The sequence below is a fragment of the Telmatherina bonti genome (assembly GCF_933228915.1).
Source record: "Telmatherina bonti genome assembly, chromosome: 9".
Classification (NCBI taxonomy): domain Eukaryota; kingdom Metazoa; phylum Chordata; class Actinopteri; order Atheriniformes; family Telmatherinidae; genus Telmatherina; species Telmatherina bonti.
Window position 1 is genome coordinate 6,323,267 of NC_136627.1, and position 18,541 is coordinate 6,341,807.

Below are 18,541 nucleotides of genomic sequence, written 5' to 3' on the forward strand. Positions count from 1 at the left end.
TTAAATTGTCTCTATGATGCACATTTCAGTCTAATTAGTTCAAATATGCAAGTCCAGAAGGGCAAGAAATAATCAAGTATTTTTCACAAACCCCTTCATTCATTTTGTATTGATCCTCTCAGATCAGCCTCTGCCAGAAAAAAGCAAATATAGAAAGCTCCGCCCCATGTCCTGCCTGCGGGCTGCGTCTGATTGGTCAATTGCTCGGAGTAGTTCTACTGAGCAGGAAAGGTGGCTTTCCTCTAATGAATGTACACAACCTAGAGAAGATGACCAATCCTTGAGTCCCTCCCCCGGGACGTCACTAAAATTTCGAAGTAGAAAAAAAAACTCTCTAAAACCAATAGCTACCGTCGCCATGGAAACTGAACATAGAGAGTGCTAAAAAAACTCAATCATGCGTTTAGGTGATTAAAAAAAACAGCGCCGCTCATATGTCTGATGAGTATTCTACACTATAACACTGTAGAAAGCTCAGAAAAGTAGAAATAGCATCATAGAGCCGCTTTAAATATTCCCCTGCACACCTGTATGTGCGAACCTCATCAACAGCTCTAACCATGGTGGGTCACAGCGGTGAGTTTGTGCTGCAGAAGCTACTGAACCACACAAATGTTTCCATTTTAGCTTGATTTTGCACCATCCTTTTCTTTATAAAAGCTTTGTTTACATTGCAGAGGTTTCTGTGCATGCTTCTGATCTCTGGTTGCAGTGGTATCTCATTGGCAGTGACACAGCACCACCTGCAGGCCAGGTATGTGGAATTCAGTATTATCATTGGCTTTGTGTGAATGCACGTTTCCTGAACTGTTCCTTCTTCACAGAAAAACTTATAAAAAGTGAAATCAGTTCAGTCTGTGTGTAGCTGACGCCTACGTGCAGGATTTGTTTTAGTAAATAAAAACTCAGTTCAGACGAGTTTGTTGGTTTACCCAGCACTGAAACTGTAGCACGAGCAGATCCATCAATCATCTTGTCAGGGAGCTGCATCTCCATTTCCTCTGTCAACATGTTTCCTGTGGACAGACAGAAACAGGAGACACACTCCAGCTGAAGCAAAGGTCTAAAGCGAAGATGTCACCGTCATCTGTCACTGCATGATGAACTGGTGTAGACCAGTTCTGTGACTGTGTCCAGTTCTTACTAAACTGATAAAAACTCATTAAATGAACTAAAGTAACATTTAAGAAAGGAAAAATCAAATGACATCCAGGGTTTTCTGGATGTCATTTGATTTTTCTCTTTCATCAAAGCGAACCATGATGGGAACCAGACTGACCTTTAGGACAGAGCAGCCAGTTGTGTGTCTTTGTGATCTCAGTTCCTTCAGCCTGAAATAGAAATGTATCATTTTTAATGAGATGCAGATAAAATTATTCTAAAATCTTTTAATTTTATAATAATAATAAAGGTGCATTTGTTTTGTGGTCCCTAACAGGAACATTACAAGAGTATTTATTTCATTTATTTTTTATTTATTTAATTCAAAACAACATAAAAATAAATACAAAATAAGACTGCCAATTAAATATGGCTTGAAAGAAAAGGAGCAGAAAGAAGAGCAATCTTATGATGTCTGCCCCTTAATTTCATGATCATCCATTTAACAATATTCACATACAACATCCAGTTGTTCCAAAATTTGCATTAAATACCCATTACATTCCTTTCTTTTAATAGTTTTAAAGACATTTACAGATATTCAAAATGTAACACCATCGTAATTACTCAAAGTAATTCACATTATGTCTCTAACTCTTCATAAGTCTTTTATATTATTCTTTTCATTTATGTTTTTCATTTAGGCTTGTAAATGACACCACTTCACCCTGTGATGGACTGGCAACCTGTACCTGCCTCTCACCCAGTGATTGCTGGGATAAACTCCAGCTTCCCTGTGAACCTTAATCGGATTTAGTGGTTCGGAAAATGAATGAAACCACTGCTTCTCTGGATAAGAAGAAAACCTGTGGAGATACTTCTAGACCTGCCTTTTGACACTGTGGATCATCGTCCGCTAACAAAGATATTATATAACACAGCGCTGTCTGATCCTGCAGTACCTGTCACAGAGAACCGAGTGTTAATGAGTTTCTGTAAAGAATGAGGTGTAGGCACCTGGGCTGAGCTGCTCTGCCTCTCTGCTGAGTCTGGTCACAGCTGCGGCCAATTGGGGATCAGGACCAGTGACACTATAAAAGACAGTCCTGCTTACCTGGAAGGGCGGACCCGAGAGCAAGCAGGGTGGAAGTGACAAAGAGTGGTAACGTATAACGTTTTAGTTGTCATTGTAATATTGACATTTACTTTGGGTCCTTGATAAGACCATTAAACAAGAGCCACTCACCCTGGCTGCTCTTGCGGAGGTCTGTTTTATTGTACATTTGTTTTTTTGTATTTTAACTGCTGTTATGTTCCCTTTTAGTGGTCTCCTGTCGTACAGAGTTGCTCCACCTGCCTGGTGGTCGGGTATAATTTTAGATTGGATTGTATTTTAATGGTTTTATTGCATGTGGTTTTAGTGTTTCACTTTCTTATTAGCGTTGTTTGTTTTTACCAGTCTGGGATTAAAGCCCAGAACCACTGCAGGTGGCAGCTACGGACTACATTTTGTAATACACAGACAATAAACCTTTTTAATCTATTTATCCTGTCTTGCTTGGCCTGCTGAGGTGCTCTGACCAGGGGTGTCCTTATAGGGGAAGCTTAAGGGGGACACAGCCCCTCTTCCCCTTTTTGTACGTGCTACATGAGGTACCTCAGGGCTTGGTACTTGGCTTGCTCTTTTAATTATCCATAAAAATATGAATGAGGAAAGAATCCTTTTTATGCAGATGACGCAGCTTTATCTTACGATACATTATCAAATGATGTATGACAGACGTTACAATCCGCTTTTAATCTTTTGAAAGTTAAATTTTTTTTCATTTTGAGATGGCTTTTAATGCCAAAAACATCTTAATGCTTGTGTTCTTACTAATTCTGAGACTCAGTGTTTCTTGAAAATGTGACAACTTATAAGAAAACCAGAGCAGTTACAAAGTATTGATATGAGGAAATCTGCTTTGAGGAGACTTTTACTTTTAATTCTTAGACTTTTCACTAGTTACAGCAGGTCTTACTGAATAAAGTCCAGGACGCAAACAGGGAAAAAAAAGGAAAGTTTATTGAAAACTTCTGAAAATTTCTATCAGCAATAGGCTTGTTTATCATTGTGAGATATGAAAATATATTTTTCTATAGGTGAGTGCTCAAACTAAATATCAATTTCATCTGGATCCACTGTTCTACGCTGCTTTAACCATTTATGGGGTAAAGTGACTCATATTCAGTATGAAACTACTTATTTTTTTGTTAATGTAACAGAATGGAGGCCCTGGTACATATCAAAGACAATTTTAGGTTAAAATGTCTAATTCCAAGGTATTGAGTTTCCTATAAAGGGTTAAGATCTGCTAGAGGTTTCAGACCTATAAACTCAACATTGTCTCTTGTATTCTCATATTGGCTCATTCTAGGCCATATGTGGGGCACTGGAGCATTTTCATACATAATGAAATACATGGTTTTCTTCCCACCTACATTTGCAAATACAAAAAAAAAACCCCAAAAAAACCATAAAATATATGATTATGTATAAAAAATGGAAATTAACTTGCTGTTATCTTCAGTCGAACATTGCAGGTTATTCATCTCGAGTGTCAGGACTGCGATTGGAAGGAAAACTTCTGTGTACTGCCCTGGTCACCAGGAACAGGACACAGAATAGCCTGAACTGGCCCAGTTTGGTGAAGTTATGTTAAGGTGTATGGGGACTGCTCTGTAAAATGAGACCTTTACTGTTATCTTTAACCTCATATTTTTTTTTACCAACCTCAGTTGGTCAAATGAAGGTTAAATCGACAGTAAATAACAAACCTTTACTCTGAGAGGCCGTGTGACCACGTCGATGCGTCCTCTTTCTGGAACGCTGACAATCTCATTGTTACAAGAAGTGTGGGACGGTTCAGCCTCAGCACTCACAGTCACATTCACAACCCCTAAAAAGATCAGTAAAGATCAGCTTTTCAGCTCCAGTTCTTCATTTACATTTAACCACTGAGGTGGATCTCACTGAGTTCATAGAGATGAAAAGTGATGTACAGAGGGTGAAGGGACAACAGTTCCTCCATCCTGCCATCCTTTAACATCTACACCAGACTGGATGGAAATCTGAGCCTTACCTAAGGTTGTAGGGATCATGGTCCAGCTGAGGGTCTTACGCTCGCTGCCACACAGGCAGGATGTGTACTGGTCCCCAGAGAGGGGGGTGAGGGTGTAATCTGAGGAGGGGGCTGCAGTCACTTTAACCTGTTAAACAGATACATAACATCATTATGTTCTAAAACTGGGATAAAGAGAAACAGAGTAATAAATACCAGCTCATCAGACGTCTGTTGGATCATCACAAGTATTTCGTTATTGTAAATAAATTACTAGACACAGTTTAAATTCTAAAGATCTGTTTCCAATTTTATTGTTCATATTGTGCCAGAGTAATGTCAAAATGGAGCACCTGCCGCTTTGCCCCCTCGTGCGACAGTACCCTTTTGTCCATGTTTTGTGTGTGTTATGTGAAAGTTTGTACGTGTGGCCGAAAATAACAAAACAAAATAATAATTTAGATCTCCCTTGGGTAAGTCACATGATCCACATGTTAAGGTCCGTGGAGGTGCGGGAACCCAGTTGCAGGAACAGAGAGGCAGGAGCCGGACCAGATGAAGGACACAAGATTTATTCCGACATATACTTGATGGAAGACAGGACAGAAAAATCAAGGCATTTACAGAGAAGAAAACACAATGACCCAGAATTGAGAACAGAAACTAAAGGCTAAATGGGCATGGGCAAATACAGACAGAAACAGAACGGGACACAAGTGTAGACTAATTGAGTCCAGGTGAGCTTAATGGGAAACAAAGCTCAACATAAACCACAACTTCAAAATAAAACAGGAAACAAGAACCAAAGACACACAGAGACCAAACCAAGACACCACATAGATGAGTGGTGTGCAACTCTGGTCCTCATGGGCCGCAGTCCTGCAGATGTTCAGAGTTTCCCTGCTGCAACACACCTGACTTAAATCAATGAGAAATAAGCAGACTTGTGCAGTTTACGCAAGTCTGCTAATTAAGACTGATGTGTGTGAGACAGGAAGTCCCTGTAGCTGAAACATCGCTGGGAATTCAATTGGATACCGCCGATCAAACATGGCTTGTAGGATGACAGTCTGATAGATAGGTCACACTATGGCTCTACAGCGCCCCTAATAATATTTAAATCAGTTGGCTGCCCACTGCATTGACCTAAATCAGGGGTGTTCAGCTCCGGTCCTCAAGGGCCACTATCCTGCAGGTTTTCCATGTATCCCTGATCCAACACACCTGACTCATATTAAGCACTCACTGTGCAGATCTTCATTGGCTGTTGGACCCATTTAATGGAAGCCAGGTGTGTTGGAGCTGGGATACATCTAAAACTTGCAGGACAGCTGCCTTTGCAGACGGACTTTAGACATGTACAGGGATGAAATTCAGCACATAGAACACTTGAGAGTCTACAAAAAAAGCTTCCTGAACCTAAAAGGTAGATTGAACAGGAAGTCTGCCATTTTGAAGGGAGTGTTTGCAGTTCCATCCTGACCACATCTACATGTCCAGATGTTGTAAACACCATAGCAGCTACACCCCCCACATGTGACTCATTCTACAGCCGCAGTAACCTGCATTACTCTTAAAAACATCACTATGATGACTCATTTCACATGATTATCCTGCCCAAGATGTGATTACAATAAAAGTACTAATATTAGAAACAATAAGGTATTTTTAAATAGATTAATCAACAATAGTTGACATTGCTATGCTGACAGACTCTCTGTGATTGTGCCATGCTGTGATTGACAGACATGTCATCGTTACCATGATGCAGCTGGTCAAGAAGCTGAAGACAGTCGCCTTCAGTTCAAAGTTCTCCCCCCGGACGATGGAGTAGGGCAGCGTGAGCTCCAGGAAGAAGGGCTGGAAGACCGTAAGCTTCTTACGAGGAGCCAGACCAAAACCTTCAGAGGACAAGCAGAAAGCCTCCGTCTCCCATGTGGTGATGGTGTCTGGGACAGTGACGGACACGTCCTTTCTACCAGACTCTCTGCAAAGCAGAAGCACAAACACTGTGCATCAGATAGTGACTCCAAATACGAGAAGAAAAACATGTAAAAGTATGATTTTGATCATCTTCCTAGACATGTAATTGTGTATGTAATGCTGAGGAAGACAGAACGGAAGATATTTCTGCTGCTGTTCTCCAAGAGGTAAATCCTCTTGTAAATCCAGTGGTGCATACATGTTGGTCTGTGGGAAGCTCTGCTTTTTTTATATTCACAGTGTAAACTTTTTAATTCATGAATCAGTTAAACCAACTTTGAATTTGTTTGATTAAAATGTATATACAGGTTTTTTTTTTTTTTTTTTTTTTTTTTTTAAAAATCAACATTTAGTTTACAATTAAAATGAAGACTTTAGAATTCCTCAGCTTATGGAGGCTTGTTTACATTTTTTGTACAGTCAACTAATCCATAACCTCTTTAGATAATATATGTACTAAATGCAATGTCACCTTGTTGCTTGAAAGGGTTACGGTTAATCCAGTCAGACCTGGTCCTCTCTTAGAGCACATAACACTTTCTGATTTGTGTTGTATGTTTGTTCTATTTGGAAGAGCAGTGTCAACTGATCACCACCTGGTGGTGAGTTGGCTCAGGTGGTGGTGGGGAACGTCTGGCAGAGTCCCCTGTCAGAGTTAAGCTGAAGAAGGAGTCCTATCGGGCCATCTTGGCCTGTGGGGCTCAGGAGGCAGCTGATAGGTACCAACAGGCATAGCGGCATGCGGCTTCGGTTGTAGCCAAGGCAAAAACTTGGGAATGAGAGGAGTTCACCAAGGCCATGGAGAAGAACTTTCGGATGGCTTTGAGCTGAGTCTGGTCCACCATCCGGCAAGTCCGGAGGGGGGAATCAGTGCTCCGTCAATACTGTGTACAATAGAGAATGGGAGCTGCTGACCTCAACTCGGAACGTTGTCGGTGGAAGGAATACTTTTAAGACCTCCTCAATCTTACCAACACGTCTTCCGGTGAGAAAGCAGACCTGGTGAACTCAGGGTTGGACTAAGTTAAAAAGTTCCTTGGCAGCAAGGTCTCGGGGATGGATGAGATCCACCCAGAGTACTTAAGGCTCTGGATGCTGTGGGGCTGTCCTGGTTGACACGCCTCTGCAGCGTCACGTGGACATTGGGGACAGTGCCTTTGGACTGGCAGACTGGGGTGATGGTCCCCCTTTTCAAAAAGGAGGACCGGAGAGTGCTCCAACTACAATCACACTCCGCAGCCTCCGCGGGTCTATTCAGGGGTCCTGGAGAGGAGGGTCCGTCGGGCAGTCGAATCTCAAATTGAGGAAGAGCAGTGTGGTTTTCGTCCTGGACGCAGAACAGTGGACCAGCTCTATACCCTATTTGGGGTCCTGGAGGGGGCATGGGAGTTTGCCCAACCACTCTACATGTGCTTTGTGGACTTGGAGAAGGCATGTGACCGTGTGCCCTGGGGGCTCCTGTTTGGAGTACTCCGAGGTTATCCTGCACGACAGGTGTCAGAGCTTGGTTTGTATTGCCAACAGTAAGTTGGATTTGTTTCCAGTGAGGGTTGGTCTCTGCCAAAGATGACCTTTATCACTGACTCTGCTCATAACTAACATGGACAGACTTTCTAGGTGCAGCCGAAGTGTTGAAGCGATCTGGCTGGGTGACCTCAGGATTGGGTCTCTGTTTTTTGTGGATGATGTGGTCCTGTTTGTTTCATCTGGACGTGATCTCCAGCTCTTGATTAAGCAATTTGCAGCTGAGTGCGAAGTGGCTGGGATGGGTATCCAAATCTGAGACCATGGTTCTCTGCCGGAATAGGGAGGCTGCTTTCATGCCGCCATGACATCAAGGACTGGAAGGCATTGAGCTTCTTAAGTTTTAATGAGAATAAGACAGAAGTTGTAGTGTTTGAGCCAAATGGCTCTAGTGGCCCCTCCAAAGTTGATCTGGGTCCCTTGTCCAGCTTTTTAAAACCTGCCATCACTAACCTGGGTTTTAAATTGGACAGTGATTTCAAACTGGATAGGCAAATTAAATCAGTGGTAAAGTCAAGCTTTTTTAATGTTTGTCAACTCGCGAACATAAAGTCATTTATAACCGCTCCACATTTTGAGACAGTAATTAATGCCTTCATTACTTCACAGCTGGATTACTGTAATGCACTTTATCTGGGGGTTGGCCAGTCGTCTCTCTCTCGTCTCCAACTGGTCCAAAATGCTGATGCTCGTCTCTTGGTTGAAGCACGTAAGCGGGAACACATTACACCTATTTTAGCATCACTTCACCGGCTCCCCGTACATTTTAGAGTTCATTTTAAAGTTCTTTTATTTTTTTAGTCCCTACATGGTCTGGCCCCTCCGTACCTCTCTGAGCTGCTCTCCCCATACTTGCCAGCCAGGTGCTTCAGATCAGCTGATCAGCTCCTCCTGGAGGTACCGAGATCTAGGCGGAAGCTCAGAGGGAGCAGAGCATTTGCAGTTGCTTCTCCAAAACTGTGGAATTCTCTGCCGCTACAAATTAGAGAAGCCACATCGCTGCCAACTTTTAAAACACACCTAAAGACCTATTTTTATGATTTGGCATTTTATCCAGTTTGAAACTCTGTTTGTCTATTCTCTCTTATGTACTGCTTTATTGTTTTTGTTTTAATGTTTTAATTTATTTTACTTTTGACTGCTTTTATTGTTTCATCTTTTATTCCCTTAACGTCTATTGTTATAAGCACGCTGCATGTCTTTACTGTTCAGCACTTTGTTGCAGCTGGTGCTGTGTGAAAGTGCTATATGAATAAAGTTGAGTTGAGTTGAGTGAATGGAGGAACAATATCTTGTATACAGAACAATATCTCATTTCTTCATTTCTTCGGAGGAAATTAGTTTCCTCTGCAGGGTGGCTGGGCTCTTCCTTAGAAATAGGGTGAGAAGCTTGGTCATCTGGGAGGGGCTCAGAGTAGAGCTGCTGCTTCTCTGCATGAGAGGAGCCAGTTGAGGTGGCTCCGGCATCTGGTCAAGATGTCTCTTGGATGCCTCCTTGGTGAGGTGTTCTAAGCACTTGCTGCTGGGAGGAGACCCCGGGGAAGACTGAGGACAAGCTAGAGAGATTATGATCCCCCTGCAGAGTTGGCAAATGTGCCTGGGGAGAGGGAAGTCTGGGCTTCCCTGCTTGGGCTTCTGTCCCCCTGCCCCAACCGCGGTTAAGCGACTGAAAATGGATGGATGGATGGATGATTCAATAATTGTTTTGTTGTTTTAAATTGGCTGCTTTAGTCTGACCTTAAGTTTGGTTCATTTGTTGTTAAAACATCATTTGAGCAAGAAACAAACAAAAACCAAAACAAATTAAACCAACTGAAAATGTTTCTACATTTTACTATATTTACCTGATAAACACATTTTTTATGGCATCCAGGTTCAACAATACTCTGAAGGTAGTTAATCAGGACTTACCCAACTTCCACCAGGTCCCATATCCAAGTCTCAGGGAAGAATGTACGGACTGTCTCTATTGGTTCACCAAGAACTTGTCCATATGACCCAACTGAATTCCCAGGAGGAACCCCGACAAGTCCAGATCCTGCACCACTACCTGGTACAGCACCGAATCCTGCATGACCAAATCCTGCACCACTACCTGGTACAGCACCGAATCCTGCATGACCAAATCCTGCACCACTACCTGGTACAGCACCGAGTCCTGAACCACCAAATCCTGCATCCCCACCTGTAAACCTAGCAGTTCCCACAGTTCCCACAGGTCCCACACCAAATCCTCCTGGATATAAAGGGGGAACATAACCAAAATGACTACCTGTAAAAGAAGCAGCAAAAATAAATGAGATGCAAAGAACAAAAATGATACAAACTGGTGCATGTGAGAGAATCCTGAGGGTACAAGCTGGTAAAGTGGAGGCAGAGACAAGAAAAGCTTTAATTTCCATGTAACGTCTCAACCTTTCCAATAAAATTTCTCTTGTGTTTTCAACATTTACCTCTGGACTTAAAGATACAGATCAAGTCTTAAAAGCATTTAAATGTGGCCAAGGAGGAGAAATCAAGTATTTTGTGCAGGCTGGGTGACTGTGGGGCTTATCAGAGAAAAAGTGACAGAAGTTCTTTTAAATACTTATTGGATGCTGAGAGTTCTCTACAAACACAAACATGAGTTTTCCTGGGAGATTTCTTTAGGCAGGAAACTATCTGTATGTTTAAAAATCACACTATGGATTTATTATTCTGTTGTTTATCACAGGCTGGATGAAATGATGTGAACAAAACGGAAAAAAACCTCACCATACGCATTGCCTCCATAATTGTATATGCTTCCTCTGAATATGACACATGTGGGAATTCCTAAAATCAAGTTTGTTACCACCTTCAGTCCTATTTTCTAGACAAAAGAAACACATGATAAACATCAGAAAGCAGGTACAAAAACAAACTTTTTCATGAATTCACAGCTAGAAATACCTGGAAAACTGCACGAAGCTCACTCGTCTCTCCACCAGGATAAATAGAAAATGGCAAAATGGATCTCCTTGGTCTCACACGCAAACACTCTGTTGGGTCATGATCATCAGTGAAATAGTGTATTGGGTTCAGAGGCAGCAAAGTGAATATCTGAAAAAAGAAACACAAAGTCATAAAACGTTAGAGATGATTGAGAGGAAGCCTTGTTTTTAGACACATCATTAAAAGTCTGGATTCTGCAAACACCCCAAAGTGGGATTTTATTTATGGAGTTCACATCTGCACCCTGATGGATCCCTCAGGCATTCAGTTTTGTTTTTGTTGTTTTTTTTTTTTTATTTTATTTTTTATAAAGTCCTTTTAAATGGTTATAAACATGCAGCTCCTCCAAGGTTGTGTTTAATCTCCCATCCTCTGCACATACAAATAGAGCCCGTAGGGTTGCCACCTTTCAGAAATGAAAATAAGGGACGCCCACCACAGTCTCAATGCAGGTAGATGGGGCGCCCACAGCATGGTATGTTTAGTGCTAGTATCTTAAATAACCTAAAGAAGTTGTTAAGTAATCAATGAATCAAACTGAAAGATTGAAAGTCTTCATTAGAAATGAAAACATTCTTTGTTGTGTAACATTGTTTGATATAAAGTTTTGCTAATTAGGCGACATAAAGCTGTGATTACATGGATCTCTGCTAACACAAGAAAAATACTTTATATAATAAAGTGCCATATGTAAAATACTTAGCTATTGTAAAATAAATTAACCTTAAAGAAGATTTCTGTGTGTTAAGTGTGCAACACTAAACTTTACCAAAAAAAACACCTGTGTCACTTCACCTGCATGCAGTATAAGGGGAGGAGTGGAATGACATTTATACCATGGTCTCTAATAATTCCTAAAGTAAATTACTATTACATCATTTGTAATGGGCGTCACCATAGCAACGCGTTAATCAGCTGGTTCAGGGCAGCTGACTTTTGACAGGTGAACAAACAAAAACACTTGACAACAGCTGTTTGGCATAAAATTGACATTGAGGCGAACATAAAACACTTCCTATAGTGATGTATATTTTGCAAGTTTTGTGAAAACAGCAAAAAACATTTGTTATAAAATATTTACCATGGTGCGACCATGGTGGGTCATGCAGCATCCAGGATGCTGCGTGCGAAATGTGGCTCTTCGTTGTTTAATATTTATATTGGACTGAATTTTTTCCTGCTTGTTTCATGATGGGAAATCATGTCATCATAACAGTTTAACAATACTAATAAAATAATTTATTGAAAAATCACTTCACACAGATTCCTTTGAAAAAATGGAAATAAAAACAAAGCATAAACATTTTAATGTAGGAAGTGAATATGTTTTAAAAATAAACATTTCCCTATATATTTATTTCTGCGTGCATTTATTAACTTTTTATCTAATAAAGATATGTTTAATTATGGCCATATATGGAATTTATTTAGGCTAATACAGCATATAAATAAATAATCCTGCTCTCCTGATGCATGCTGTTAGATGTCGGACAGTCCACCGTTCGTGACTGAACAGTCGCTGACACATTGCAGCAAAATTGCAAAATTTGCCTTGTAAACATCTTTACTGATGTCGTGTTTCTCCCCTATCATGTCTGTTTAGCAGCGCTTTTGATTTTGAGGACTGCCCAACATGCAAGAGCAGAGGGAAGGAGACTGGGACCTGCACAGATTCAAAAGACATTTTTTGTTGGCTGCTGTATTTTCTGTGTTTTATTTTGTTAATTATTGTTAGATTGAGTGTGACCGACGTGTGTAGACTGTTGGAAAGTTATGAAAATACGGAACAAAGTGCGTCCCATACTGGTTCAATCAAATGTTGCAAACATTTCTTTGTCAATTCAAGGACGATCCTGTATTTTACGGGACGGGTGGCAACCTATAGGAGCATCATCATCATCATTAGCTGTGTTTTCGTTACAACTAGACCTGCACAAAAACTAAATATGGCAATAAAAACTGATAATGGAAAACCTTAAATGTTGCTACAAAGTTTGTTTGCCCTGATGAAGTGGTATTTCAGATATGTTCATATGAAAGCATATCACAAAGGTGTAACGGGAACACTTTATTTGAATGCCCAGATGTGACATAGGGGGGTCACATGACCAGTTTATTTCAGATAAAAGATGGCAAGGTAAGGAAGGACAGAGCAGGAGATGGAAATCTATTTATAAATAGTTAAAGAGAACAGAATAACAACAGTGAAATGAAACATTTTACAAGGAAATAGGAAAACATGAGAGGGAAGGGCTTCATAAAGCTGTGGAAAATCCTCCACAGAAAGTGGAAACCCTGAAACAACGCCACCTTGCTACATGACAACCTGGCAAAAAATGTAATACTCGATTTGACGAGAACTGCAGCTTAAAGCGCTAAACATCAGTCAATGGAAACAATTGTAGTTTATTTAAATTATTAATTTATTATTAAAGAAATATTGCTTTTATTTAGCAGAAACCGGTAACAGAAACACAGCTACTGGCTTTCTTCCAGCTGCTCAGCATCCAGGGACAGATGGAGGAGCAGGTTGAGTCCTTAGATGGACACACAGACGTCTCCCTCTTCTTAAAGGCACAGTGACACCTCCAGCTCTTAAATACCATCCTGGTCACAGAGGACACTCCTTGTCCTCTCCACCACTACTTCCAGTGGCTTCCATCGATCAGAAGATCCCACTGGCCCCGAAAAACATCTACATAAAATCATTCTGCAAGAACCATTTTGACCATACTGCAACAGACTTTGCAGTTTTAATTCTCCTCTTTGTCTGCTGCTCTTACGTTTAAATCACGTTAGGAGTGTGTGGAAGTCTGACTATGTCAGAGCCCCGCCTGTCACCACTGGAGAAAGAGAATAAAGTTTCCCTATTCTGTTCTATTCAGAAAGTAAACATTGTAAACCTTTTTACTGTGGATACCTTCTCTGCACTCAGAGCCTTTCCAGGCTCCTTGATGACGACACTCTGATCAATGATGTTCACACCACACAGAGAGTCTGACTGAGCCATCAGCTGCATCTGGATCGCCTCTCCTGGGACAGCTGGGGACACCGAAAAGTCCAACGAGACCTGAAACACACGCAGACAAAGGGACACAAATGAGGATTTATCTGCATTAATCACAGCTGAGTGCAAACAAATGAGCAGATGCAGCAAAGGTTTAGTTTTCATCACGATCTCATAGAAAATCTGGACATTGCATGGTGCCGTAGGGCTTCAGGGTTTGTGTCGTCTTCACATTAGCTCTATCTTACTGAAGACACTTGTTTTGATGTTTGACCCAACATTGTTCCAATACTGGCATTACGTCTTGCTAGAAAAACCATGATCAGGTGATCTGTGTAGGTAACTTGGTGGTTCACAAGATCTTGTTGCGTTTGCTGCTACATGTAAGGATTAACAACGAGGAGGAGCCGTGCATTACATAGTTATAATGCACGACACGGAGTCTAGAACACCACAACGTGCAGTGGAGTTATGGTCGTTTAGACATTACATGGTTATAATGCCCAATGCTAGAACACTACTTTGTAGTGTGTTGTCGTGTTCTAGACTCCACGTTGTGCATGACAACGGTTTAATGCACAGATCCGAGTTGTTAAATCTGGTCATATTACATGGTCTCACACAGTAAACACTTTATAACAATAATTTAAAAAATAATTTAAAAAAATAAATGAAAAAATTTAAATAAAAAACCACTATAACAAATGTGGGACAAAACTTGCTAAATTTGCTGAAGTATAAGAACTATTTCATGTTGGTCCTGATGTAGTTTTTATGATAAACAACTGTTGTCAAGCTACAGCGCGTTTCACTCCTTTACCTTTAAAAAAAAAGCTGATTTGAATAATAATCAGTTGAATAATGCATTGCTATGGTGAAGCCTGTAACGGAGTGATATTAAAGTGATTTAACTTGCAGAACTACATGTACGTATATACATAAATAATGCAGCCAGTTGGTATTAGAATTATCACTGACCATGATACAAGTGAAATAAAACTATTTAACATTGCATATTTACTTCTCATTAATGAATCTACACTTGTCTAATTCACATTACGATGAAGCTGCCCATTTAAAAGGGGAGGGACCTGAAATTGCAGTGTCAGTCATGTGAGGCGTTGGCGAGCCATTTGACCGCCTGGTCTAAAACTGGGTAGAACGATTCTTTTACTAACAATAACTTTTATTTACAGATTTTTTTCAGGTGTTTGCACATTTTATCCACATACAAACATAATTTTCACGTTGAAACATGAACCTTTAAGAATGGTGAGAACATTCGGTGAACCCAGCTGTAGCATCAAAGTGTGGGAAGCATAACCAGCGACGTTTGGTCTCCACCAATCGGTATAACAATAAAATGCATTTCCACTCTTTCCCTAAAGACAACACACTTTGTGTGCAGTGGAAAGACTGGATATTTGGTGACCAAACATGCAAAAGTACACAGATTCTTTGTAAATGTAGACATTGATTGCAGTCTTAAAGGAAGATGATTGGTTGCTGAAAGCGCTGTGTCATCACTAGGAGGAGTTTGAGAAACTGCAGGTGCTAACTCTTAAGCTTGTTACATCCTCCACGAGAAGCAAGAACTTTTATCTTGTTGTAGAGGCCCCGAGAAGAAAATTACGTCATTTTGTTCTTGCGGATGCTTTTGAAGACAGTTCTTGACACATTGGGCTGGCAGAACTTTTTTTCTTGCGGGGCTCCGGGAAGTATCGTGTGATTGGACGGACATGTGAGGTGTGCGTGGTTAACACAGAAAAAGCTTCCGCGTTTTTGTTGTTGCAGGTAAAACAGATTATTTTGATAAAACAGCTGATCGAGGTGGTGAGAAAGTAGGAACATTTTTACGTATCATTAAAACACTCGGACCCAGCCACGTGCACAACCCGCCCTGCCACGTGCACGACCTGCCCTGTCGTGGACAAAGTTGCTCATTAAATATGAAACTAGTAAAGCACTCGGAGAGCAGAAACCTCCGCCAAGCACAATGTTAAAGAATCCTTTTAAAACATTCCTGGATCCAAACGGTGATCCGGATCACCACCAGAATTTAATCAGTTCTTCATTTTCACATTTCCAACAACTTTTGAAATGTTTATAAAAATCCGTCCGTAACCTTTTAAGTTATCTTGAGCACAAATACGACCGGAAAAACATAACCTTCTTGGTGGATGTAACAACTGGGTTCATTACATATAAGCAGACATCGCCCCCCACAGTGATCCCTCCACGCTGCAGACGTGCTTCTCGGGGAGTATGTATGAGCCTGACAAAAAAAAAAAAACATTTTTTTTTTGTTAATGCAGCCTCAAGAAGCTTCATGAGGAGGATGTAACAAGCTTTAGAGAGCAGCTTCAAACTCCAGCGCTTTGCTTCATCACCAGAGGACGAATAGCTTTTACATCAAGTGAGACATCTTCCTAGTTAGTAGACCTGCCCTGCATCCCAGCCTCTACCAGCGTTCCGTGTACCATCTCTCCATCCCAACAATAACAGCTTCACTGTGTCCTGTCATGTGTTTGCTAGATGTCCTTTGTATTGTTAGTTCAACAAGCAATTATTACTCCTCACCTTTTCATGCACAAACATTTTGACACTCTAATAATATAAAGAAGAAAGTACTGCAGAGGAGAGTTCAGAGTTGCCCATGCTGTTATAATAAATATGTGTTTTTGTAAAGGAAAACTGATTTGTTTCCACTCTTGCAGCCCAGTTGGAGACATAACTAATAAATACCACAAGTACTACAGCAGTGTTGCAGCACTAAATGCATGTACTGTTGCACTGAAAAGCCAAATGTTTGTAAGTGCTGGAGTTTTAGACCAAGTCAAAGAAATCAGACATATGTTTTCCTTCTTCTTCCACTGACGTTATTACTGAAGCATCCCTCAGTCGAGAAGTCAGCACTGTCAGCAATGACGTCATGCTCTTTGGGAAGGACAGCATAAGCCACAACCTGGACCCTCTGTGCCATTTCTGGAGACACTTTCAACTTGAACGACACCTCACCCTCAGTCACTAAAACAGAAACCAAGAGAAGAGGAAATCAATGTGGTCAGTGACTTGTAATGTGTACTTTAAAGGTGGAATTACAAGTGTTTACACACCTGCTTCATCCTTCACTTCAACTTGTTTAAGACCATGTGCAACGATGTGTCCTCTGGATAAGACCTGAGTAGTTGAAGAGAAAGATTGAAAGCATTTGATTTAAACAACATGGAAAAGCTGAAGGTGCTGCAGAGGTAAAAGAAAATAAAATAAACTCACGACAAAAGAAAAAAAAACCATATTAAGATGAGGTGATGGTAAAATCAGATGGAAGAAAATTCACAGTAGAACTCAGGGCCATATTTAATATTGAAACTAAGAACATTTCCACACAAACAATGTGACTGAACAGCTGTGGAGCCAGAAGAAAACCACTGATCAGAGAGGAGAACCGGAGGAAAAGCAGAAAGACTGGATTCTGGACCTGGAAGAAGGTCATGTGGTCTGATGAGTCCAGATGGACCCTGTTCCAGAGTGATGGAGCATCAGGGTAAGAAGAGAGGCCGATGAAGTGATGCAGACATCATGCATTGTGTCTGCTGTACAAGCCTCTGGGGGCAGTCTACGATCTGGGGTTGCTGCAGTTGGTCATGTCCAGGTTCAGTTCTAGGCTCCTAGAATGAGGTCAGCTGACTACCTGAATGAGCAGGTTATTCCATCTTTCTCCAAGATTCATGAGGTCAGAGTGTAAAATAGTGGTTCAGGGAACAGGACACACATGGATTGGCCACATTGAGATTCACATTGAGGATCTTTGGGATGTGCTAGAGGCCCGATTCTCCATCATCAATATGAGATCATGGAAAAGAAATAAATCAACATTTCTGCTAATGTTGCAGAAGGTTCTGGAGAACATGACACAATCATGCTGGAATCAAAGGGGAAGGACGTCCAACCAGACGTCAGAGTGGGACTTTGTTCTATGGTGGCGCTTTTTTGGCCAGATGTTGTAGATTCTACTATTGAATTTTACAAAGTACTTTCACGCTCACTACACATGACTTTGTTCTAGTCAGATACCAATAAATGTTATAAAGGAAATTTATAAAGATTTCCAGAAGACAAAAAAAGTCAAAATCACCTACCAGATACATCAAACCCACAGAGCCCAGGGCTTCTCTCACTAAAGTGTATTGGACAGAGATGTCCTCTTCTTTGCCACAGGGAAGGGGTTTATCCTTCTGTTTCACCTTCAAGGAACTGGCTGTTTTAGAATCAGCAGAAGGACGTTGGAATGCCGAGAGTGTGTGAGAGACTGTTTCATAAAAATCTGGTGTGTCCACCCCTGTCCACCACCCCAGTGATCCCAGGTTGCTTACCTAGAAAACAAGGGAAAATGTCAAATAGACCATGAAAATGTGAAATTTATATTTTTCTTGTACATGCGGAAGTTTAAAAACAGCTTGTGACTTACATGGAGTTTGATATCTCCTCTAAAATGACTTGTGCTCAGTGAAAATGTGGCGATACCATTGTTGTCTGTAGTGAGAGCCTGCAGTCGGTGCGCTGACCACATTTCCCCCACATACAGGTACAGCAGCAAGTTAGGGATGGGCGTATTGTTGTAGTAAACTGCTTTAACCTGTTGAAAGTACAGATGTATCACTGAGGCTGCAGGAATCTGAAGATGTCGTCAACGAGGCCTGGAGGCAACGCGCTGCCCTTACTTTTCCCTCCACGTTTGATCCTTGTTCGTAAAACTTGGGCATGTCAACAAAGGACAGCTTTCCAGTAGGCGACAGACTTTTAAACTTGGTTTGTTCTTGTGAAATTCCTGAATGAAAAGTTTTACATT

The 18,541-nt window shown here is 41.1% G+C and overlaps 1 protein-coding gene across 1 annotated transcript in view; it reads right to left on the reverse strand.

Annotated features, from left to right (window-relative positions):
• Positions 1 to 18,541, reverse strand: part of LOC306760684 (alpha-2-macroglobulin-like protein 1) — a gene marked incomplete at both ends in the record, with an annotated part of 43,057 nt that overhangs the window by 16,289 nt on the left and 8,227 nt on the right. Inside the window, 14 exons of the mRNA XM_079246649.1 lie at positions 933 to 1,016; positions 1,280 to 1,331; positions 3,919 to 4,040; positions 4,224 to 4,350; positions 5,964 to 6,189; positions 9,621 to 9,804; positions 9,903 to 9,981; positions 10,719 to 10,790; positions 13,603 to 13,752; positions 16,568 to 16,716; positions 16,806 to 16,869; positions 17,832 to 18,065; positions 18,161 to 18,328; positions 18,414 to 18,520. Coding sequence (XP_079102775.1) covers positions 933 to 1,016; positions 1,280 to 1,331; positions 3,919 to 4,040; positions 4,224 to 4,350; positions 5,964 to 6,189; positions 9,621 to 9,804; positions 9,903 to 9,981; positions 10,719 to 10,790; positions 13,603 to 13,752; positions 16,568 to 16,716; positions 16,806 to 16,869; positions 17,832 to 18,065; positions 18,161 to 18,328; positions 18,414 to 18,520 — 1,818 coding nt within the window. The remainder of the gene's footprint in view (positions 1 to 932; positions 1,017 to 1,279; positions 1,332 to 3,918; positions 4,041 to 4,223; positions 4,351 to 5,963; positions 6,190 to 9,620; positions 9,805 to 9,902; positions 9,982 to 10,718; positions 10,791 to 13,602; positions 13,753 to 16,567; positions 16,717 to 16,805; positions 16,870 to 17,831; positions 18,066 to 18,160; positions 18,329 to 18,413; positions 18,521 to 18,541) is intronic.